General features: G+C 44.0%; 1 protein-coding gene and 1 long non-coding RNA gene across 2 annotated transcripts; one reads left to right on the forward strand and one right to left on the reverse strand.

Annotated features, from left to right (window-relative positions):
• Window positions 1–760: 760 nt before the first annotated feature.
• Window positions 761–24,989, reverse strand: GLE1 (GLE1 RNA export mediator). The gene is made up of 16 exons (XM_014863545.3): window positions 24,737–24,989; window positions 20,446–20,667; window positions 17,005–17,115; window positions 14,845–14,993; window positions 14,519–14,579; window positions 14,016–14,270; window positions 12,089–12,320; window positions 11,384–11,496; window positions 11,154–11,223; window positions 7,033–7,175; window positions 6,737–6,927; window positions 5,834–5,963; window positions 4,836–4,940; window positions 3,454–3,536; window positions 2,712–2,775; window positions 761–1,968 (listed from the first exon to the last, which is right to left on the reverse strand). Exons 1-16 carry the CDS (start codon window positions 24,833–24,835, stop codon window positions 1,900–1,902), a joined length of 2,097 nt encoding a protein of 698 aa, XP_014719031.3. The 5' UTR covers window positions 24,836–24,989; the 3' UTR covers window positions 761–1,899.
• Window positions 10,432–16,616, forward strand: LOC139046329 (uncharacterized). The gene is made up of 3 exons (XR_011506206.1): window positions 10,432–10,862; window positions 14,745–15,250; window positions 16,420–16,616. It is a non-coding gene; the product is annotated as an uncharacterized lncRNA (long non-coding RNA).
• Window positions 24,990–25,584: the final 595 nt, after the last annotated feature.

The following is a 25,584-nucleotide window of genomic DNA, read 5'->3' on the forward strand; positions in this document are numbered from 1 at the left end:
GGCCCCAATGGAGGCAAGACGTGAGCTGTGCAACTCTAGTAGGTGCCATTCACCTCCTACTGTCATAGACTTTCAGTTATTAATAGGACAATTTCCAGGAGACGGCAGTGGATCTTGAAGGAAGGAATGCCTTTTTGAAATTGCCCAAAGCCTCCATATGCTGACTGACGGTAGGGCTGAGCCCCATCCACTCGACAGCCCGAGGTCAGTGCTTCCCAACCTGTTCCCCAGCATGATACTTAGAAAATGATGCCATCTGTAAAGCACAGGTAGAGAGAAAATGCACATGGCAACTGGCCCGGGGATCGGCCCACCGCAGGCCCCATGGGCTAAGGGATCAGTGTGCCCCGACACACCAGCTGGGAAGCTCTGCCCTAAGACACTGCTACAGAGCACAATTTGGAAACTACTGATCTAGCGACTAGTCTGATTCTTGTGTTTTGCAGGTGGGGCTACTGAGATTCAGAGAGGGTGAATGACCTACCCAAGGCCACAAAACCTAAAAGTGAATTGAGCCCAGGTTTCCCGACTCTTTCCCCAGGTTCATTCCACTGTGTCCACATTAAAAGACTTTAATACTTTCCCATTTCTCCTACATAAAACAAGGTCAGTTATTGGTACATAATTCTAAAAAAGGAATGACAAAAAAAAGCAGTTCTTCCGAAGGAAAGGGTCAAGAAGACAAAAAAGGGAAAAACACACAGCACTCTGTGCCCAGACTTGTGTACCACCACACCCCGAATGACTTACACAGCTCAAGGTAACTGACCATGCTGAACCCACTAGATATCAGCAATGGGTTTTAAAAATCAAGCTTTATTTCTTATTTTTTGGCACCATAGTCAATAATTTATAGAATCAGTCACTTCCCAGGGAATAGCCCCCACAAACACACTCCCACACATGACATTCAGCATAGAGAACAGATCCATGGCTTCCGCCTCTGCAGTATAAAACAAATCGCAACTCTTATCTGAGAAACCAAGTTCGGGTTTTTTATAGTGACTTTGGTCAGGCAAATCTATCATCAATCCATTACTCAGAACAGGTAAGAAATTAAAAAGCAGTTTTCAATTCCTCCCTGTCATCTTCATTTAAGCTCTGATCCACTGCTTACGGATGCTCAGCTCATGTATAATGTTGAAAGCCTCAGCTCAGTCTATTTTAATTCAAACTGAAAAACAAAAAAAGGCACCTGCTCGGCTTCATGCGTCCCTAGTCATTCAGGGACCAAATCCACATTCAAAGGACAAACATGCTTCCCGGTTTAACATAACAGTGCTAGCAGTCCTCATCCCAGACACGAAGTTATCCCTGGTGCAACTGGGGACTTAGTCTATGTCTCCATCAGGCATTTCCTCTGAATTTGTGATTACCGCGTAAACTGAGAAACAACTATAACCCTAACCCAGACTTGCATGTAAGGAATCGGGCCTCAACTATTCAACGATCCTTTACAGCGGACCTTAGAGAGGCTCTGCTTCCCGGGAATTCATGTGAACGGGGCGGCGTGCGGGGTGGGGGGGAGAGTGCTGGGCTCACTTCAGCTCAGAGGGACTGGGTAAGGTATCACCTACTTTCTGAAAGATACTAGAGACAAAGGAAATAAAGGATGAGATCAAGTGCTAAACCTCTTCTCATAACTTTTGCAAAAACGACAAAGGCCCATTCTGTTTACTCTGTCATGTGGACCCCTTAAGGAGTCATCAAATCTAAGGGACCGCCTAGATTTTGTAACCCATGAAAATCTCCTCTCCCGGTCACAAGGTACAAATGCAGAAAAATACATGTTGACAGATTTCTAAATCTGACATGACTTCTTCCAAATACAGCCGTCTTCAGTTGCTTTATTATTGCCCCTTGCAACATTTAATGGTGATGGGAGGCGACAGAGTGACATCAGGAACGCCAGAATGAGGACGTCAGAAAGCCCTTGGGGACGGGAATCTCCTTGCGCTGCAAACATTTCTGGTCAGGGAAAGATGGAGAAAACAGAATGATTTTCTGATAACATGCTTCCAACACTCAACAGCTGGAAGAAACTTTGAGGGACAGCAAGTTTCAGTCCCAGGAAACAGGGGACAAAAAAGGAAAGAGCCAGTAAGACTGGGGGCTGTGTATGAGTCTTCTGCATGAGTTGCAGCAGAGAACAAATGCCACGCCATTCTTACGCCTGTCCCACCCTTATCTCCCATGGCCCGGCCTCACCTTTCACCATGACTATTTTCCCAGCTGGGCTGGTGGAAATTGGAAGGCAGCGGGCCGTCTTGGCAGACCTAACACAGAGTTCTAAATTGTCAAAATTAACCTCTCAAAATGTTCTGGCTCTTGGAAATAGGGGAGGAGTCTGGCCGAAGGTGCAATCTGTTCTCACGGAGAAATGTGACCACACTTACCCGTTCCCCGGACTTGAGCCTGAGGGAAGAAACAGCCAACATGCAAAAAATGTATTGGCGGGACAAGACTCCTCAAATATATTTTATTTGTCTCTTAGGACAGCTTCCCCACAGGCAGTACGGAGAAGGCCATGTAAAAAGGAGATGAAATGGCAGCCCTTAAGGTTAAGGGGGTAGCATGGATAAAAAGTAGGGCTTGGAAAAGTCAAGAGGAAGAGACTGCAATCTGAGAGTGTGGAGGTCCAAGACCAGTCAAACACAGGCGCACTCGCGGCCAGCAACAGTTTGGGACGTGTTAGTCTAAGGGCATCTTACCTCCAAGAACTGCTTGAGGCGTATGAAGGAGCCCATCTGTCCTGAGCTTGTGATGGCTTCGATCCTAAGGGAGGGAAAGAAGACACATGAGTCCCCCCCTCTCTCCCGGAGAGGAGTTCGGTACGCTGTTGATGTGACTGAGGGCAGATCAAATGACGCAGAGCCAGCTTTTAGACTAAGGATTCTGCTGCTCGTCCAAACAGCCTCAAGCTTCTTTTCAAACAAGGGGACACAGGAGAAGAGAGCACTGCTCCTTCCCAAGGTCTTTGTGATCAGGTGGGATGGGTGTTGCCAAGGCCTTTCACCGGCTTGAAATGCCAGGGGTTGAGAGGAATGAGAAGGGTACTGAAGGTGAATGCTGTGACAGAGTCAAGCGAACAACTGATTTATTGAGGGGACCTGACTCCTTGTTTCATTCATGACTGCATGTAATCACCATCCCACATTATCCGGGGGAGTTTGGAAAAGAATAGAGTTAAAAATGTCAGGTATCTGAATCTAAGATCTTTCTAATATGTTTTTTAAATTTATTTAGCCAACAATATTTAAGAGAGACTCTCATTAGAGCTCAAAAGTGTTTAGTGAAATATCAAGGAGGAGAAGGATGAGAGTAGAAGACATCACACAATACCAGTGTTTTTAAGTGAGTCAAAACCAGCACGTAATGGTGCCCAAGGATATCTGCTGTCATGAGTTTTACCTACTCATGACTCCCCCGGTGTCTGTGCAACAAGACTAATACCTGGGGAAATAGTCCTCTTTGATGAGAAGTATCATCTTCCAGAACTGGACCTGGTACTGCTTCATGAGGGCATTCCCACACACCTAGAGGGAAGGAAAAGCACCGTCAGAGCAGAGAATGAAAATGCACACTCATACGAGAGAACCAGAAAGCACAGTTGGCCCTTTGCCTTTCACTCCTATCAAGAATTTCAACCACAAGGCCACTTAGCTAACCAAGGGAATAAATGGAAAAATCCAACTTTCTTCTGAAGCATTTCTCTGTATATGGCAATACCTCCATTTAAATAGACTGCCAGGTGGCCAAATGTTTCAGAAAACCTGAAAACATGAATCAAACTTAATTAACTATTCTTCTTTGATTCTACTGAATGGCAGCCTTTTTAAAGGTCTAACATACCTCTCAACCTTAGTAAGCCGAGTATACAGAATACCACTTGTGTTCTCAATGCTTCAGGACCATTGTTCACGTATCGTAATCTCAAGAGCTATTAAGGTAACTAGAAACCATTGGCCAAATGGTCCCAGATTTGTTATCGCATATGCCTTTTTCTTTTAAGAAGTGTCTCTTCTCCACAGAAACCCTTACATCACCCTACAATGGTGGCCTCTGATAGACAGACTGAACTGTTTGGAGACTTCTGGAAGGGGGAGATACCTGACCCGAGCTGGGTCATCATATTTTCTCTCCTGGGAATTAGGAATCACAATGGTGGGATAGCAGTCCTACTACACTGGGTGACCACACTGAGGCTGAGTGATATAGCCTAGGATGGCCATCTTCTCCACTGTGCACAGACAACTAGAGAAAGCTGGCCGATAGAACAAGGACCAGGCAACTTGCAGGGAGAACAGATATGAAAGACCACGTGGCCCTGAGAGAGACTGTCTTGGTATCTGGTGACATTCCAGTTGCCGGTTCCAGGCCTCATGAGATTCAGCTTTACATCCTACCCTTGGTTCTGGGAGGCACTTCTAAATCCCTTAAACAAACTCCCCTTTTCACTTGTACTAAGATGTACAATTTTATCTCTTTTTTAAAAAATTCTTAAAAAAGTTTTATTGAGGTCACATTGGTTTAAAACATTGTGTAAATTTCAGGTGTGCATCATATGTCAGCTTCTGTACAGACTGCATCGTGTTCACCAGCAAAAGTCTAGTTTCCATATAGTTTTTTGTTCTTTACAGAGATGAGAAGTACAGTGAGAAAAAAAATCAAATGCTAGGTTTTGTCTTAGGGCTCAGGAAAAAATTTACGACACTGGACCCCAACGCTGTTCACCGTCAGCCTCTAATTCTACGCTGCTCCCCATTCAGGTCACACGTTGGCCCAAGGCTGCTTCAACCACTGGCCCTCTCATGAGTGATAACCACATTACATACTTCCAAGAAGTCAAAGAGGAGGGTGGCTGTCACATCTGACAGGGGCTCCATGTTTAAGATCTGTGCCAACCAGCGCCAGCCATGATTTAAGCCATGAGGGTGAACCTGGGAGGAGAGAAGCTTGGTCATGATTTGATTTCATTTCATTCAGAGATCTAAACTCCCAGTGTTATCATCTAGCCATTACTAAGTGGACATGAAGCCCCAGCTCACCTAACCCAAGCACAGGCCGCAGGGCAGAAACAGCACAAGCCAAATGAATTCTGGTTGTAAATATTCCAACAGCTCAGTACCCACACGCTCTTTACAGGACCCCTTCAATACACAACTGTCAGCTTCAGTTTCAGCGGTCCCAGAGGCCAACCGTTACCCTTATAGACATTTTATTTGTTATTCTCTGTGCCTTTAGCACAGAACCTGGGACACAGCAGGTGCACAATAAAAACTTCTTGGATTCTATCAACACATCCCTTTCTCTTTAGTCTCTAAGTTCGTTAACTTCTTTCTCTCTCTAATCTGTCTTCGTTGAAAAAAGACCTGGGCTGGCAGGTCAAAGCCAGCCATGGCTCTGCCATTGCCGAGTGTGTCTCACTAGAGCTTGCTAAGCCTCTGTGAGCCCATCTGGGAAGCAGGTATGTGACCTAGACGGCCTCCAAGGCACCACCTACGTCTATTATGACAATTTCTTGCTCACTCCACTTCTAATAAAATCTTCTAACCTAATGATTGATTTACAACAGATTCTCCTCTGGGAGACTCTTCTATAAACTCAAATTCTTTAAAGCCTCAGCTGAGTCAATCATTAAACAAATGGTTCTGATGATCCAAAACTTTCCTAATAATCAAGAACTTCTCTAAAGAATACCTAAAAAACAGCAATATACTTTAACTTATCACATAACCGACTGCTCTCTCTGAAAGAAGGTCAATATCTGCTGCAGACAGAGCACACTAATATGGCCCAAGCTCTCCTTGGCGACAGTAAGCCTTTCAACTACCTCCTGTCGGTTTCCATATGGCCACCGGAGCTGGATAATGGCAGCGTAGAGACGGATCATCCCAGACATGCGCTTGAGGAAGTTGTCCTGTTGCTCCACTTTGGAGTCCTTCACTTGGTAGCCAAGCATCCTAGATGAGAAAAAAAATTCAAAGTGAGGGTAACAGACCAGAGATGACTTTTTTACGGCTAAAAGTAACAATACATTATTATATATTACATTTGTAGAATACTTTGTTTACAAAGCACTTGTATCCACTATCAAATCTGTGTATCAAATAAGCCCTGAGAGATAAACTCACAGGAGGTAATGGCTATCATTTACAAACAAGGAAAAAGAGGGCCAGCACTGGTGGCCTAGTGGTCAAGTTTGGCATGCTCCGCTTCGGCGGCCCGTGTTCAGTTCTCAGGTGCGGACCAAGACCACTCGTCTGTTATTGGCCATGCTGTGGTGGTAGCTCACATACAAAAAGAGGAAGATTGGCAAAAGATGTTAGCTCAGGGCAAATCTTACTCAGTAAAAAGAGGAAGATTAGCAATAGATGTCAGCTCAGGGAAAATCTTCCTCAGCAAAAAAAATTAAATAAATAAATAAAATAAGGAAAATGATGCTTAAAGAGGTTAAAAGATTTACCCATTTTCACAAAGCAATTAAGTGCAAAGCAGGGATAAAATTCTAAGACCCATGGATTCTAGATCCAGTATTCTTTCCAGTCAACTATACTGATTATTGATACCTAAATCCACAAATTCCGAAAGCTGTCCAGTTTGCATGAAAGACACTGTATTCTCCAATAGCACATTCAAGGGACATAAGGGGAGCTGTGAGAAGGAGGAATAGAAATTCTATTTATATTTCATTGGTCACCCTAGGGACAATGAGTGAGGAGAAAAACAACTTCACCTCTGATAGTCTTCCAAAGTCATTCCCTCCTTGAAAGCTGGATAGAAAGGAACAGAGTAAGGACACTTCTTGTGTAGATGAGCAAGAATGAGGTCCCCCACTCTGGGGTGGAGCTCCCAGATCCCAGATGCCACAACCGCGATGGGGAAGGCTGCTTCATGATGAGAGGCCACTTCTTCCTCTCCTTGTTTCTGGGAACACAGAAATGGGGACGAGTTTAAGTTAACACTTGAGAAAAGCTTCAATGTTGTGCACCAGCCTCCTCTTCCCATACCTCTGTAAACAAGGTTTCTCACCACAAATTTCTCTGCCAGTTTGTACTGGACAAAGTCCAGGCCCTGCGGGTTAAGTGTCACGGACACAGAGTGCCCACCAGATTGAACAGGTTTTCCAGAGAGTAGGCTGTGGATCTTGTCAAAGATCTCCTTCAGCTTTGAGCCTGGATATGAAAAAGAGAAAGCCACTTAAAAGATACAACTGCAGATCGATCTGTTTTTCACCACTGTAATAACCACAAATCTATATAAATCCAGTAGTGCAGCCCTACAGCAGTTCAGAGCCTAAAGCCAAAATACCCATGCAGAAAAATAAATGACAACTACATACATGTTGTGGGGAATGCAAAACCTACTTAAGACATAGTACTATTTCAAAGGAATTCTTTATTTGGGAATGAACTAATTCTGAAACTGATACATCAAACGGAGGGATGAACAGTATGGAAAAAGGTGTTGAATTGGTATAGATCCCATGGGCTGTGGCTGATGTCCCTAAAGGAGTTATTTTCATTTCTGGGAAAAACCTTTTTTTTTTTTGAGGAAGATTAGCCCTGAACTAACTGCTGCCAATCCTCCTCTTTTTGCTGAGGAAGACTGGCCCTGAGCTAACATCTGTGCCCATCTTCCTCTACTTTATATGTGGGACACCTACCACAGCATGGCATGCCAAGCGGTGCCATGTCCACACCCAGGATCTGAACCGGTGAATCCCGGGTCGCCGAAGTGGAACATGTGAACTTAACTGCTGCGCCATGTGGCCGGCCCCACAGGAAAAACCTTCTGAAGGATCTTCCCAGCTCACAATGATTTCCCCCATTCTCTAGGACCTACCTTTCTCCATCCTCAGAGAGAAAGAAGTAGGTTCCTAGGAGCTATATCTCTATGAAAGATTCCGTGTGCCCTATCCCCCACAGTGGCCACAGTTAGATTAGGGTAGTCTAGTTGAGCCAATCAGCCAACTAAGAGTCAATTCCTTGAAGTGGCTGACTTGCAACATGTACACTCATGAGCAGTGGGGCCTTGCAACTGCCATGTGGACCACAGGAGAGCAGTCTATAAGATAAGAATGGAGATGTCAGAGGGAAGACAAGATGAGAGAGAAGTGGGTCCTAAAGATTTTACCTCCTGAGACCTAGCCCCGCTCCTATCATTAGGTTCTGTGAAATACCTTTACCTTTAGGACACATTTTTTTTTTTTTTTACAGAAACAGATCTGAATTAGTTTCAACTACTTGCAATCAATTTAATTTAAATGAACACAGCATCTCCAGGTTAGAAATATCCTGCCAAGTTCCTAACCACTTTAAGGAATGTTACAAGAATCTCAGAAATATCATCTCCAAACTACTGATTCAGGGCCATTAAAAAAAAAAAGCCAACTACATTTCTTATGAAGTAAGAAAAGCTTGGCACTTAAAGATTGGCACTTGAGCTGACATCTGTTGCCAATCTTTTTCTTCTTCTTCTTCTCCCCAAAGCCCCCCAGTACATAGTTGTATATTCTAGTTGTAGGTCCCTCTGGTTGTGCTATGTGGGACACGGCCTCACCATGGCTTCATGAGCAGTGCCACGTCTGCACTCAGGATCTGAACTGGGAAAACCCTGGGCCACCGAAATGGAGCACATGAACTTAACCCCTCGGCCATGGGGCTGGCCTGGAACCAAGAATTAAATAACAAGGTATCGTAGAAGCCCCAAGGCTAATAATCCCAGAAAAACAGAAACAGAGACTCAAACCTCACTGAGATAGGAAAATACATATATTTCCACACAAATTTACCCAGCTCACATTCCTGCTAAGTCACACTCTATTACTACTTTACTGATGGTTTCAAAGAAGCCCATTGGCCGAATGCCCACCTAGCCCCTTTCTCTATGCCTCTCTAGTTAGGAAAGTCAGCTCACAACTCTGTGCCTGACATGGCCTCCCTCATCCCACATGCTGCCCCAGCACCATATCCATATTTAAATTCTGCTCCAACTCTAACTCCTTACGGACGTCCACCTTTAAAGAGGTAGGAATTGGGTATCTCTTCTCAGTCCCCTAACATCACTGAGCACTAACTCTAGAGCACGTCTGTGTCTGGCTGGACTGTAAGTCCTTAAAGTGCTTACAATAATGATGGAGACAACGGGACACAGTCAGGAAAAGTGCAGAAAAATGGAGAACAGTAAAAACTAGACCCTAATGAGATGAAGAGAATGAAACAGAGGAGGCAGTCATGGGGATGACTCCCAGGTTTCCAGCTAAGGGGACTGGGTAGATAATGGTGCTCTGATTACTTAGAACAAACAGCAGAAAAAGCAAGCATAGGGGAGACGATGAGCTCAGATGTGAACACATTAAACTTGAGGTACCTGAGAGACAGCGAGGCGGAGAAGTCCCCCAGGTTGCTGGAGCTGGAGAATCTGAAGCTCAGAGGAAAAGAATGAACTAGAGACAGATCTGAGAGTCATCTGTGCACAGCTAATGGTTGAAGCCATGGGGTCTGGAGAATGAGAAGAACTGAGGGGCAAGAGCAGACCCCTAGGAAACACCTACAAATAAGGTGCAAGGAGGAGACCAAGGAACCCACTAAGGAGAAAGAGAGGTAGGAGGAGAACCCGGAAATTAACACTATCATGGAAGCGAAAGGACTAGAACTTCATAAAGAGGGGAAAATCAACAGTGCCAAATGGAAAGTGAGGAAGACTTGAAAATATTTAAAACATACAGAATCAGGGGCCGGCCCCGTGGCACAGCAGTTAAGTTCAGCACACTCCACTTCAGCAGTCTGGGTTTGTGGCTTTGGATCCCAGTTGCAGACCTACACCACTTGTCAGCCATGCTGTGGCAGCAACCCACATATAAAGTTGAGGAAGACTGGCATGGATATTAGTCCAGGGCTAATCTTCCTCAGCAAAAAAAAGAAAGAAAGAAAGACAGAAGGAAAAGAATCAAAGGAAACATAGTTCAGGATGTGAGTGACTCAAGTATGTTTAAAGGGAAAAGAGCCTGTAAAGGGAGTAATTGCAGAAAACAGGAGAGAAAGGCGATAAATGATGAGGCCAAGTCTTGAAGGAGATGGGAGGAGATGGGGCCAAAAGCAGAGATGGAAGGGTAAGCATGGGCCAGAAGGACACCTCATCCTTTGAAACAGGAGACTAAGAGGTAAGTACAGCTGCATATGGGTGGGAGGGGCAGGCATCGGAGAATCTCACACCCGACGTCTCAGTTTCCCTGATGAAGGAGGACACAAGGCTATCTGTGGTCAGCTGAGGGGCAAAGCCTGTGGCTAAGCCTGAGGAGAGCAGTGAAGGTGCGGAACAGGCATCATGTCAACCTCGCCCCCACTGCTACTGCTATCAAAAGAAATGGCACTTTAAATTCCAGAAAGTGATACGTGTTTATTTATTTATACCCTGTCCTGTTCCAGAGAGAATTTCAGGCAGCAAAGTGATATGTAAGTCCTGTCATACAGCCTGTCAGGGGCAGGAACTGCAACTTTCCTGCGCTTTTTAGGCAACAAGTTAATCCGGGGAACTGGGACCCATGCTAAGTCAGAGCAGCTCTCTGGTTGCATGTGCTCCCCAGCCACTTGGCAGCATGCTCTGTAATCTGGAGGCTTCCACATCTAGAGCTCCATAAAAATGAACCTCTGTCTCTAAAGAAGAAGAGGAAGAACGGTCTTTCCCCTGGCTGCTTCTTCCTGTCTAAATCTCAGTCTCTGGAGAGAAAAGGAATACATTCCAAAGTATTAACAAGGCAGGCCTGGAACCTGTAGCTAAGGTTGTAGGACAAAGCAAAGAAGACAAGTCACATCCTCGGCACCCTTAGTGATGTTTTCCGCAGTAACTTTCAATTTCAGGTAAGAGCCATCCTAAATAATTTATTATTACTATATAGTTTATTTTTTTAAAAAATGAGTCAACACACACATAATGATTACGTTCTCCATGTTGAAGAGGAAACAGAGGAGAGTAAAATGGGATGCATTTAACTTTTACTTATCTGATCCAAATGTGAACACGTGTGCAAACAAACTCTGTTTATAGGAACTTTACAGATAAGCAGATTTGGAGTCTTTCTTTAAAAATAATAAAATAATAAAAATAACAAAATGAAGTGAGGGGCTACGTTCGTAACTCCTCTGACTAACCTGCAATGGTGGAGATTTGGCTCACTGGGATGGTGGCAGCCTTCTGGAGGTCCATCTTTATCTTTCTGGCCTGCCAGAAGAGAACAGTGAGAAAGCAGATAGTGTTCTGAGGAGCTGAGTAGATGCCATTAGGATTAGGGAACGTGACACGCTAGCTCCACTCCTTTGGGACACGAGGCTGTGGAGAGCACGATCAGGCCCAGAGAATCCCTGACTGACATCCCTCCTACCTGACTGTCTTTGCTGCTCGTCAGTCCCTCAAAGGCCAGCACACACTGACTGGAAGCATCCTGCAGCTGCTGGTACCACTGCATTGTGCTGTCTTGCACCTTCACCTGCAGGTCTGAGGAATAAAACACAGGGTTTTCCTAACAGCTGGTATATATTGAACACTTACCATGAGCCAGGCACTGTTCTAATCACCTTATACATATATTAACTGCTTTCATTGCCACAATAACCCTATGATGCAGATACTATCATTTTCATTGTAATAGATAAGGAAACAGGCATGCAGAGGTTAAGTAATTTGCCAAAGTTACACTGCTACGAAGCAGAAAGACTAGATTCCCACTGATCTGGCTCCAAAGCCAGCACTCACAACCATCAGGCTATACTGATTCTCTTATACATTAAGCAAACATTTATTTTGTACATATTTATTGAAAACACTCAGCAGCAGCAACACTTGGAATGATATACCTACTAGCATTATACAGAATTTCAAGTCCTCATGGAAAGTGTTAGAATCTGAAGTCAGGCTCCATATCAACCAAAACTAAATGTAATTCAGTAAAAGTACTGAATTTTACAATATAGAAAAGTTCTGGCAAATTGTCCTGTAGTTTAACACAACACTGAAAACACATTCTCGTTTCTTTCCACATTCTGAAACTTACACTGAGCAAAAGGACCACAGCCACACTCACACGTACCTTCATTCTGTTTCCCTCCTGGGCCCTGGCTGGGAGCTGGGGCCTCTTTGGGGACCTCTGGCCCCTGCTGCCTCTGTGACTCCTGCTGCTTTATCTGGGCCTCCTCTTTGTCCTGCCTCCTCTTTTCTTCACAGGCCCTGGTGATCTCCTGCTGCAAGTTCGTAAGGAGGTCCCGCATTTCCTGCAGAGCTCTCTCAGCCACAGCTTGGTCCTCTGCTGTGGGAAAGCCGTTCTGCCAGGGTGACAGGGGCAGACCTTAGTGGTTATTCCTAGGCATCCCGTAGGGCTGAATCATGCCTCACACAAGTCAACACATTTACAGAATTGGATCTGTTGTGCCAATGGAATACTCACATTCGACACATTGATACTTATTGCTTTCCTGTTCTCTTCAAGGTAATACTGAATTACTAGCACATCCCCAGTATTTAGCTACGAATTCTTCCGTGCTCTCACCAACACTGGCTGCAATAATTTTTTAAAAGCTTGTGACAATAGTCTAGACAAAAATGATACTGTCTGGGGCCGGCCCAGTGGTGCAGCGGTTAAGTATGCACATTTCGCTTCAGTGGCCCGGGGTTTGCCGGTTTGGATCCTAGGTGGGGACATGGCACCGCTTGTCAAGCCATGCTGTGGCAGGCGTCCCACATATAAAGTAGGGGAAGATGGGCATGGATGTTAGCTCAGGGCCAGTCTTCCTCAGCAAAAAGAGGAGGATTGGCAACAGATTTTAGCTCAGGGCTAATCTCCCTAAAAAAAAAAAAAAGTTTAAAAAAAAAAGAAATAAAGATAAGACATATATACACTTAGTGATGTAATGATATCACTATAATGTTATGCGTGGTAGTGAAAATACATAAATGTTTAATAACAGGCATGTTTTTTCCAATAAATTTTGGTATGGTTACATGTTGGAAGTATCTAATTTCATCTGTTCATCAAATATTTATTGAATATCTACTATGTCAAGGCAATACTTGCAGTTTTTAATACTGCCTTAAAAACATCAAAATATTTTTAATGATTATAGTAATTATGTGCTCAAAATGCAATGTTAACTGAAAAAAGCAATACACATTTCTGTAAGGTTTTAATTTTTAGCATAAGCACAGGAGGCATTCAGTATATACTAACGAAGGAACTCAAGTATTTCGCAATCAGAAGAAACAAATGTTTTCTTTCTCTTTTTTGAGGAAGGTTAGCCCTGAGCTAAAATCTGCCGCCAATCCTCCTCTTTTTGCTGAGGAAGACTGGCCCTGAGCTAACACCCATGCCCATCTTCCTCTGCTTTATATGTGGGATGCCTGCCCCAGTATGGCCTGACAAGGGGCGTGTAGATCTGCACCTGGGATGGGAATTGGCAAACCCCAGGCTGCTGAAGAGGAACATGCGAACTTAACTGCTGCGCCACGGGGCCAGCCCCGCAAATATTTTTTTAACCTAAGGCAAGAGTTCAATTTTGGGTGAGGATAACACATACACATGCGCGCGCACACACACACACACACCCCGTCAGAAAAGAAATATAAAATGTTATCTCTAGATAAGGAAATGACAAGCAATAATAAGCAGGAATTATTTTTTTTTTCTAAGTTTGGCACCTGAGCTAACATCTGTTGCCAATCTTTTTTTCTTCTTCTTCTTCTTCTCCCCAAAGCCCCCCAGTACATAGTTGTATATTCTAGTTGTAGGTCCTTCTGGTTGTGCTACGTGACGCCGCCTCAGCATGGCCTGATGAGTGGTGCCATGTCCACCCCCAGGATCCCAACTGGCGAAGCCCTAGGCTGCCGCAGCGGAACATGAGAACTTAACCACTCGGCCACAGGGCCAGCCCCAAGCAGGCATTATTTTTAATCACAAAACATTTTTGCTTTCAAGGTTCTTCATTTCAAAGACAGAGGACAGGGTCCTCCTGAAGCCCCCTCACCTCCGAAGTAGCCCGAATGATCCCCGAGATGAGGCCACAAAGCTGATTGCCTCGGGTCTGGAAGGCCGACAGGTCGCCCTTGAGCAGGTCCCTGTGCTGGTCGGAGGAGTCCAGCTGCTGGCTGAGGTGCAGCACCTCCTCCTGCAGTGCGTAGAGGCTCCGCAGGCGGACCTGGCCTTCCTCCTTCCGGAGCCGCTCCTGCTCCGCCTGCTTCAGGCGCTGCTGCTCTGCCTCCCGCAGCTTCAGGTTGAGAATCTACAGAAAGAGCTGCCAAATTACCTCTCTCCAAGGGGCTCCTGGGCCTTCTCCTTCTACAGTCATCAAGTTCTCTGTGACTGCATACTTTCACGCACGGGCCCAGAGCAGAAAAAGGACTGCCCAAGGTCACTGACACAGAGGCCTGATATGGGCCAGGCCCTCCATGACGGTCTGCAGAACCTGACTCTGCGGGCAGGTGACAGCCAGACACCACGACACCCACACAGATCCTCCCCGGCTCTGACCTTCGCTCTGTGACGATGCTCAGCTTTCAGCTTCTCTTGATGCCCCAGGGCTTCTCTGGAGCTGAAAGAAAAACGACACGGAGGAGTAGTCAGGGATGCTCCCTAAAACTGTTTTGCCTCTCCTAAAAGCTCCCCTCCCCCTCTGTGTGATACACTGCTCGTCTTTCCAAGGGTAGTGACTCTCCTAAGTTTAAAGCTACTCTGGCTATTCTATTTTGCTATTTAGGACTCAGAAGAAGTTCAGCTCTTTCTCTCTGCGTGTCCTGTTGGGAAAGAGTTCCAATCGACCCCACGGACATTGCCGGTCAGAATTCAGGGAGACTCACCTCTTCTCCATCACTTCCCGCAAGTCCTGGAATTCTTTATGATGCTTCAGTTCCTTCCGTTCATCAAAGCGCTTCAGTTGTTCAGATGCCATCTCCGAGAGGGCTCGCACCCTCCTCTCCTGCTCCTCCTGCCACTGCCTCAGGCCCTCCTGAAAAGGACCAGACCCTGCTCTCAGGAGCTCCATTACCGCTTGCTCACTGATCCCTGCGGAACACCCTCCCATGAGTCCTTAACGCCAGGAGAGATACTCAAGGGCATGGAATCATCTGCTTACTTCTCAGAACCTTTGCGGATCACCTCTCCCCTTTGGGTTGACCTTTAAACTCACTTGTTTTGGAAAGCTCTTCCAATTTCCCCGCATGGTTTATGTCACTTCAGAATAAGCTGGAATTTATTATTAGACAGGTATTTACCAACACAGTTTCAAATAGCCCTGTACTTTTAAGCTTCTATCCTGTGTATTCTTGTGAGGGTTTCAGGGTAATCTACAGAAATCCTTTGTCTAATTCCATAAACCTGTTATGCACATTCCTACCTCATTCCTTTCCTCATGTTATTTTCTCTGCCTAGATTTTTTTCCCCACCTCCACTTAGGAAAGTCCCTTTCCTTTATATCTATACCTTTATACCATCAGATATTTCATTTATTATTCATGAGAGTACTCTCATGTTTTTTAAGGGCAATGTGACATTTTAACTATCAAAATTTAAAGTGTATATATCCTTTGACACTAGTTCCATTTTAGGATTTTGTCCTGAGGAAATACTTGCATACGTGTGCAAAGATATATGTACAAGGATGCTCACTGAGCTCTGTTGATAATGGCAATAAATTTAAAACAATTTAAATTAACTGAGGAATGATTAAATATATCACAGTGGGACATACTAGAGAATACTCTGCAGCCTTTAAACAGGATGTGATGCTACATATACTGGCATGGAGATATGTCAAAATATATTAAGACCTTATGTTATTCTATTTTAAAAGTTATTTTAAAGCTTCCAGTGCAAGAAGGCAAATTGAACACAAGCATATATATCCTCTCCTCTGAGACTGTTTAAATAAGAGTTGGGAAGAAAAAAGATTCAACATCAGAGAACACATGAGGGAGACCATCAGCAGGGAAAGACTTTATACATACTCTGGAATACAGAAAGTCCGTGGAGTAGTGTTGATCGATAGAGCAGAGCTGAGAAAACCCAAGGACACATGGATACACACACATGCACACACACACACACACACACAGAGCAGAGCTGAGAAAACCCGAGGATACAGGAACGGGCACACACACACGTGGACGGACACGGATGGAGGCGCACGTGTGCGCACACACACAGTTCATGGAGAGTGTTGACTGATAGAGCAGAGCTGAGGAAACCCAAGGATACACGGATACACACACACACTCCACCTCCACTGCTACCACCCTAGTCTAAGCAACCGTCATCTTTTCTTTTCAGAGTCAAAGTGAAGGCTTTAAGGAGTGCTGCTATCTTTCACGCAGATTATGATAGTCTTCTAACTATATTGTACTTATTTCTCTGGTTTACTTCTGTCTCTCCCACAGCATAAGCCCTACGAGGACACGGACTCACGTCTTTGTTTACTGTTCCATGTAGACCTGGAACAGCATCCAGCATGTAAGCGCTCAGTAAATGTTTGTTGACTCAATGAAGAAATGAATGAGGGCAGATGCCAGAAGACTTTCACTTTATCAACTCACATACTCTTTAAAAAATTTTATAAAATTGTGCATTGTTTTCTAATAAAAAATAATAAAGTCAAATAAATTAACTAAAATAGTGCATTCTTTTCTCAGGAGGCTATTAAGGTCCATCTTCTAGGTATAACCTTATTGGACAACTTCAGATCATCTTCAAATTTTGGAGAAGTAAATGGAAGCCAGGAAAGCCTAAGTAATTTTCCCAAAGTTGCATGTAAAATAGAAGAGCTAGGATTTGAAGCCAGATTTGACCTCTGAGAGCTTAGTCTTGACTGCTAGATTACACTACCTCCCCACGTGAATCGGGAGTGACTATGTGGCACACGATGATTAGCATACCGCATAGGGCGGCCATTCACAAGCCCCAAGGAACTGTATTTAAATGTGGTTCCCTAGGGTCAAGCGTGTCTTACTTTGCGGGTCACTTACTGTTCCTTTCATTCTGTGCACCAGCTCGTACATTCGGATGCAGCCTTCCACTTTGATCCCCCGGGAGGACTGAAGTACCATAGATTCTGTGTGCTGGGACTCATGTTTGCCCTATTTAGACAGAAGATGGAAAAATTAAGCTTTTAAGATGTTAAAGCTAGTGTGATCCCTTCTAGATAAAAACCACATCCCTACTTATGAACAACAGCCAATAACCACCACAACAAAACAATGCAGGCTAGAACCAGTGTGCTTTTCATGATATTGGCCTTGTCCTAATTATTTTCCTTAATGAATTGATGTTTGTTCCTTCCGACAGGTTTGTTTTTTGTGTTTCACTTGCTTGTTTGTTTGATCTGCCCAGCAAACTCCCCCCTTTGTCTGGGTAAGCGTCCATGTGTGCTGGGGTAGTTTTGATGGAGCAACCTCAACCCACATCCCCACTTCTTCCAGCCTCCTGGCCTCAGGGGTAAGCATGCGACCAGCCTGGCAATCAAACTACTCTATGCCCCTATGGCCAGGATCTACTTCAGGAATGAGGCTTATGATCCAAGCAAGGCCAGTCCACCTCTGAATTTCTCGAATGTAGCTGTCTGTGAAGGCCTTCTCTTCCTCTGGGGAAGCTAACCTAAGATGTTTGTCTAGGGCTACCAATAGCCATCTTGCCACACAGAGCCTGAAAAATGAAACCAGGAAGAGTTAGGCAGAAGTGAAAGTTGGAGAGTCAAAATCCTATCTTTGGGTCACTGGAGCAAGTTAGAAATAATGTCAAGCAGAGACATGCAGAAAATAGACTGTCCAGATCTAGCTGACTCCAAATGCACTCCTAGACTTCCTGGATATACGAGCTAATCAATTCCTTGCCACTGCCCCCATCATTTTGCTTAAGCTAGTTTCAACTGGATTTCTGCTATTCGAACATCAAAAACTCCTAAATGATATAACAATCCATTATATAAAGCCATCCAGGGCCGGTGCCATGGCCGAGTGGTTAAGTTCCTGCACTCCGCTTTGGCGGCCCAGGGTTTTGCTGGTTCAGATCCTGGGTGTGGACATGGCACCGCTCATCAAACTATGCTGAGGCAGCGTCCCCACACAGCACAACCAGAAGGACCCACGACCAGAATATACAACTATGTACTGGGGGGCTTTGGGGAGAAGAAAAAGAAGAAAGAAAGGAAAAAAAAAAGATTGGCAACAGATGTTAGCTCAGGTACCAATCTTTAAAAAAAAAAAAGTTAGGGGTTGGCCCCATGGCTGAGTGGTTAAGTTTGTGCACTCTGCTTTGGTGGCCCAGGATTTTGCTGGTTTGGATCCTGGACACAGACTGGCACTGCTCATCAAGACATGCCTAGGTGGCATCCCACATGCCACAACCAGAAGGACCCACAACTAAAAATATACAACTATGTACTGGGAGGATTTGGGGAGAAAAAGGAAAAATAAAGTCTTTAAAAAAAAGGTTAAATGGTAAATTTTATGTTACGCATCTTTTACCACAACTTTAAAATAAGATTAAAAAAAGTTTTAATGTTCACACCCTTTTTACCTTTGACACAATTATCTGGGCATTTATTTTAAGATAATAGTTGAAAGATATATTTTAAGATTAAAAAGGAAAAACATCTCTCTGCAGAAAGTTTTTCATTGTAATATCTTTAAAAGGCAATGAAATGGAAATCATCTAAATGCCTAATAATAAAGGAGCAGCTTAATAAATTACACGATATTATATAGCCAAAGTAGGATATTTACAAAAGTGGAGATAACATGAACAAATAGCTCAAATAGTTCACGAACAAAATAAAGTTAGGAAGGAAGAACAGAATATGAAAGTGTATATACAATTTAGCCATGTCTAGGTACAAATGTGCAGGCATATGAGACTGGAAAGGAGTAACTGTTGACTGACATGCTGAAATCACAGGGAGATTTAAATTTTTCCTTTTGATGCTATGATAATATTTTTTCAATAAACAAAAATTTGCAGTGGAGAAGGACAAAAAGAACAAAGAACTTTCTTTTGGAAGCTAAACATGAGAAAGGTAATCTCTACCTTTCTAAAAAGTGCCTAGTCTTAATTTGTCAGCATAAAAATCTAAAACTTGAGAAAGCACAATAGAGCATTTTAGAAGGTTTTTTTCTATTAACTCTTTACATTCTAGGCCAAATACTACTTCTCACATCTTACTTTGATCCACACAGGGTTTAATGCAGCTTACAATGGAACATAAAATATAACAACATAAATTAAAAGTCAGAAAAATATTAAAAAGAATGAGGCAGGGGGCCGGCCCTGTGGCTGAGTGGTTAAGTTCGAGCACTCCGCTGCAGGCGGCCCAGGGTTTTGTCGGTTCGACTCCTGGGCGTGGACATGGCACCACTCATCAGGCCACGCTGGGGCGGTGTCCCACATGCCACAGCTGGAAGGACCCACAACTAAGAATACACAACTATGTACCTGGGGGTTTTGGGGAGAAAAAGGAAAAAAAAAAAAAATAATAAAATCTTTAAGAATGAGGCAGATATAAATAGATAGAAAAGAAACGATCTACAAGATATATTGCCAAGCGAAAAAAGTAAAAACAAACAAGGTACCCAACAGTATAGTCTACCATCTTTGAAAAAAAAAGAGGGCCGGCCCGGTGGCCGAGTGGTTAAGTGCGCACACTCCGCTTCAGCTGCCCGGGGTTTCGCCGGCTCGGATCACGGGCGGGTACACGGCACCACTCATCAGGCCATGCTGAGGCGGCGTCCCACGTAGGACAACCCAGCAGGACCACAACTACAACATACAACTATGTACTGGGGGGCTTTGGGGAGGAAAAGAAGAAGAAGAAAAAAAAAAGAGATTGGCAACAGATGTTAGCTTAGGTGCCAATCTTAAAAAAAAAAAGAAAGGAAAAAGAAAATGAAAAAGAACATATGTTCCTATATATCTGTATTTATACAAACTACTCTCAAAGAGTACCAAGAAAAAAAAAGAAAGAACACCACCAATAACAATTTAACTGTTTTTAAGTGGAAGAAACAAAGGCAGGGACAAAATAGAGCCAAAAATAGGGTAAAAACACATACAGAATCAATAAGTAAGATACGTAAATTTAAGAGCAGGTACAAATTTTACTCTAAGCCTTCCCACAGCCAACACAAAAAGGGAGACCTTACCAGTTAAACAGATGCAAGGTTCATGAGAAAAAAATATCCAATTGCTCATGAAATTAATTACTATTCTTGGTACTAAGAGCACAGGGGAATTTCTCTCTCTGGGTCTTCATAAAGAGAACACTGGGTGATGTCGTAAACACTGTCCCTACAAAGAGCTACAACTTGAAGCAATCATTATTTTCCCCAGGGTAAGGTCACTGTCGTGTGACAATGTTAAACACTTCAACTTTGCACCACCGTTGTCTTTTGTTTTCAGCTGGTTAAAAACCGTACCTTGGTTCCATCTGGCGTTGCCGGGGAGGCTGGGGAGAAGGCAGGGCTTCTGACAGGAGATTTGGGCACAAATGAAGGCTGGCCTAGGGCTGAGGTAGATCCAGAGGATGTTGAGGTCTCAGACGGAGGTGGGTTCCCTTGTGTCTGGGGTAGGACATGATCGACCACCCATCCAGAGTAAGAAGATAGTTTGGGAAGAGACATACATTCTTCTAAAACATCCTAGAGAGAAGAAGAAGGTTAAGCCCAACTTGCATATCAAGTGATCTAAGCAATGAAAAATAATCCACTACATGCCTTACAGGAAATCTAAAAAGGCATACATACATGCATACACAAACACCAAAGACCCAAAGTAACTGTACTGACAACCAGAGATGAAGAGAAAGTACAGTAGTTTCTTGATATTGACCCTGACTGTTATCCTTTGGAGTATCAGACTAAATAACTCTACCTACAGAAGCCGGAACAAAGATGGTCATTAAAGTATATGTGAAAGCAATTCAAAATGTTGGGACAGAAAAGAACACAAGAGGAATTCTGCAGGAAATTATAGTATACACAATCAGTGGAACATTAGTCATTATAAAATGCTGATTGTAAATCCTATGTAATAACATACTTAAGATTTAATTTTAAGTAAAAAAACCCAGGAGTAGAAATACATGTCTACAATTACACAAAATAAAAACAGGGGCTGGCCCTGTGGCCGAGTGGTTAAGTTTGCGTGCTCTGCTTCAGTGGCCTGGGGTGTCGCCGCTTCAGAACCCAGGCGCGGACCTGGCCCCGCTCACCAGGCCATGCTGAGGCGGCATCCCACATAGCACAACCAGACGCACTCACAACTAGAATATGCAACTATACAACTATGCACTGGGGGGCTTTGGAGAGAAGAAAAAAAAAAAAAGACTGGCAACAGTTGTTAGTTCAGGCGACAATCTTTAAAAAAAATAAAAATAAAAACAGATGCTACTACACTAAAAAACATGAAGGAAATATACCGGAAGTTATGCTTGGGTGATGAGTGACATGTTTCTCCTTGTTCTAATTTTCTGTATTTAATTTTTAAGTGAACATGTTATAATTTTTAAAATGAAAATGAGTTTATAAAAAATAAGGATATAAAACTGGTTGCTGATATAAAAGCCAATGACTTAAATAAAATGGGATTTATAATAGAAAGTCTATAAAACAAATCCTACACACTTTCCAACATGTGTGTGGACAACTTACTCAACTGGAGCAGTTAACTATCATCTCTGCATCTTCAGCATTCACTGCTTTAAACCAGAGAAGCTCACGCCATTTAACTGTGGTTAAAGTACACAGCAAATTGTGGCTAGGAACTTTACTCAATGTCAGGAAAATATTACCAGGAAATATGCAGAAAAAGTGTAACAATGACTAAAAGCACTGAGTTTGGAACTAGCCTCTCCTAGTCTGAATTCCATCTCTGCATTCCACTTACCTATATAACTCTGAGCAAGTTACCTCACTCTCTGTGCCTCAGTTTCCTCACTTCTAAAATGGAATAGGGGTCAGCCTGGTGGCACAGCGGTTAAGTTTGCACATTCTGCTTTGGCAGCCCGGGGTTCGCCAGTTCGGATCCCAGGTGTGGATATGGCACTGCTTGGCACGCCATGCCATGGTAGGCGTCCCACATATAAAGTAGAGGAAGATGGGCACGAATGTTAGCTCAGGGCCAGTCTTCCTCAGCAAAAAGAGGAGGATTGGCAGCAGATGTTAGCTCAGGGCTAATCTTCCTCAAAAAACAAAACAAAAAATAAATAAATAAAAATAAATAAAATGGAATAAAGGATCCAGCTCAAAAGATTTGGGGAGGATTAAATGACTAATAGATGTAAAGGACTCGGAACAGTATCTAGCATATAATAATTACTCACAAATTGCAAACTATTATTTTATCTAGGTCAGTAGCCTCAAGCAGGGCTAATTTTACCTCCCAGGGGACATCTGGCAATGTCTGGAGACATTTTTGGTTGTCACAACTGGGAAAGTGATACTGGCATCTAGTGGGTAGAGGCCAGGGATGTTGCTACACACCCTACAAAGCATAAGAGAGCAACAGCAGCCCGCCATGACAAAGAGTTATCTAGCGCAGCTCAAAATTCCAACAGTGCTGCGATTAAGAAATCTTGATCGAGGTCATAGGTACATGTCCCACGTACAACAAACAGCTGATCAAGCCATGGGGAACAATCTGCACAAAGAAGCATCATGCTGTATGCACACTTTATACAGTAATGAGGCTCATTTTAAAGACACATTAGAAATAATGTTGAGACAACACCTTTTTACTCATTCCTTATAGCAAAATAAATTCCAGGGGCAAAGTTTCAAATGCAAAAAATAAAATCATATATTAAAAAGAAAAACACAAACAGAAAAAATTCAACAAACTAGAAAAATATATATGCAATATATATCACAGATAAAGGTCCATTATTATCCCTAATACATAAAGAACTTGTAAAAATTAGGGGGAAGAGGGGCCGGCCCCGTGGCGCAGTGGTTAAGTGTGCATGTTCCGCTTCGGTGGCCTGGGGTTTGCGGGTTCGGATCCTGGCTGTGGACATGGCACCGCCTGGCGAAAGCCGTGCTGTGGTAGGCGTCCCATGTACAAAACAGAGGAAGATGGGCATGGATGTTAGCTCAGGGCCAGTCTTCCTCAGCAAAAAGAGGAGGACTGGCAGCAGTTACCTCAGGGCTAATCTTCCTCAAAAAAAAAAAAAGAGGGGGAAGAAAACACCAAATCCCCAACAGAAAAATGAGCAAAAGACATAAATAGGCAGTTCACAAATAGATAAAACTAGTTCTTAAATATACGAAAAGATGTTCAATCTCAATCAAAAGAGAAATGCAGAAATGCGTTGTAAGACCACACTGAGACCTTATGCTTATCTATTAGATAAGCAAAAATTAAAAGTATAGTGATACATTCTCTTGACAAGGCCGTGGGGAAACAGGCAAGATCATACATTCCTGACTGGAAGGCAAATTGATATATCCTTCATGCGAGCGGAATTTGACAATATATAACAAAATCACATCTATGTTTATCTTTTGACCCAGCAGTATCACTTGTTGGAGTTTATCCTGAAGATAAACTTCCCGCAAAATGAAAAAACACATAATATACAAGGTTACAAGATGCAGATTACAACTCACTGAATAAAACAGGAACTCACGAGTCCATACCGATATAAACAATTAATTAAACAGGGGAAAAAAGAAAGCTCTCCTTACATAGAATGCCAACTAACAAATGTAGAAGGAAGAATGGATATGAAAAAACACCATTTGGCTACATAACAGGTGACTGATGCAGAAATCATCAATGAATGCTAAGGGTGGAGGTTTGATGAGAAAAAAGACATTGGTGTAATTTTGGAATACACAAAATACTAATCAGTTAAAAAGATAAAAATGATGAATTTTAGCGGGGATATCTAGCAGATACCAATGTGGGCCAGGCGCTCAGGGTTAGCCTCACCACTGCTGGGACGGGTTGTAGCATCTATGTGCTTCCCAGTGTGAGAACACAGCATCATTTCCGTGGTATTCCTGCCAAGCATGCATACCCTGAGTACAAACCACATAGACCTATGCTGGGATTCATCCTATAGAATGTAAGCTAAGTATTCTTTAAAACTGTCAAAGACATAAAAGACGGGAATGCTTTGGAATTGTTTGACACAGAAGTCTGAAGAGACATCATATTACCAGCAACTCGGGAACAGGAGCTACGCCTTAACTGTCTCTAGATCCTCCCACCCTTGCTGTTTAGTACAAGGCTTTACAAACACTGGGTTCAGTGACCACGTCCCCATTAAACCCTCCTGGTCCGCCCAAAGTCATCTAAAAATTTGGTCTTTTCACTGGCAGCAAGAGGTTAGCCATGTTAATCGTTCATCGCTAAATCTCGATCCCCCCCCAAGAAACCTAGCACAGGAAACCCGCAGTAAGTTAACCGACCCTGAGAGGCCAGGTTTGCTTTGACAACACGGGCCGAGGCGCCTAACTCTGGCTGCGGGTAGCAATGAAGCCTCCGTTCAGTGAGAACAGCTTTCTGAAGTAAGGGGAGCTCCCGAACGGCTAGAATAGGGTGGAGAGGGCAGTAACCCCAGGACAGGGGGATGCACACCCAGGAGTCAAGAAATACATGCGCATGTTGGAAAGAACGCACTGGATCCCGGCGCAGGACGTGCCAAAGGCTGGGGAACAGCAGTGTCCCGTCGCGAGGGGCCGCCCCTCTGGGTCCACTGCTCACCTCGCCCCGCAGCAGCCAGTCGCGGTGGTAGCAAAGGCGACCTTTTTCGGAACTGCGCAACGCCTGGAGGGTCTCCCAACACCGACCCTCGGACGGCATGGCCCGGCTTGCTGTGGCTCTTGAAAGGCGCAGCCTGTGACAAAACAAATCCTCGAATCAGCCGCCCGGAAACAGGTGCTGGCTTCCGCTGCCGGGGCACGCACGCAGCTGCGCGGCGCAGCTCCGCCCCTAACGGCTGCACTGCCCCGCCTCTGGCGCCGAGCGCGACCGCTAGCGCGCCTGCGCATAGGCTTGGCCCCAGGTGGCTCGGGCGCCTGCGGGGAGCACCAGATAAGCGGTTTGTGGAGCCTGTGTCTTCCAGAAAGTCCGATATGTGTTGATGAGGGTGTGGAGAAATTGGGAGCCACACACACTGCTGGTGGGACTCTAAAAAGGGGCAGCTCCGCGGAAGACAGTCTGGCAGGTCCTAAAAAGCTTAAAGAGGTAGCATTTGCACAGCGATTCCACTCCTAGGTTTATACTCAAGAGAAATGGGATATGCGCCCACACAAGAACTTGTGGAATGTTCATAGCAGCATTACTCATAATAGTCAAAAAGTGTAAACCCAAATGTCCATCAGCTGATGGGCAAATAAAATATGCTGTATTCGTACAGTGGAATGTTAGTGCACCAAAAAGATGAAGCACAAATATGTGCTAACATGGATGAAGCTTGAAAACATTACGCTAAGTGAAAGAAGACAGTCACAATATTGTATTTCTTTTATGTGAAATGTCCAGAATGACAAATGCATAGAGACACAGAGACGTTATTAGTGGTTGCCCGGGGCTGGGGGAAGGGAATGGGG

Source organism: Equus asinus, chromosome 10 (genome assembly GCF_041296235.1).
Source record: "Equus asinus isolate D_3611 breed Donkey chromosome 10, EquAss-T2T_v2, whole genome shotgun sequence".
Classification (NCBI taxonomy): Eukaryota; Metazoa; Chordata; class Mammalia; order Perissodactyla; family Equidae; genus Equus; species Equus asinus.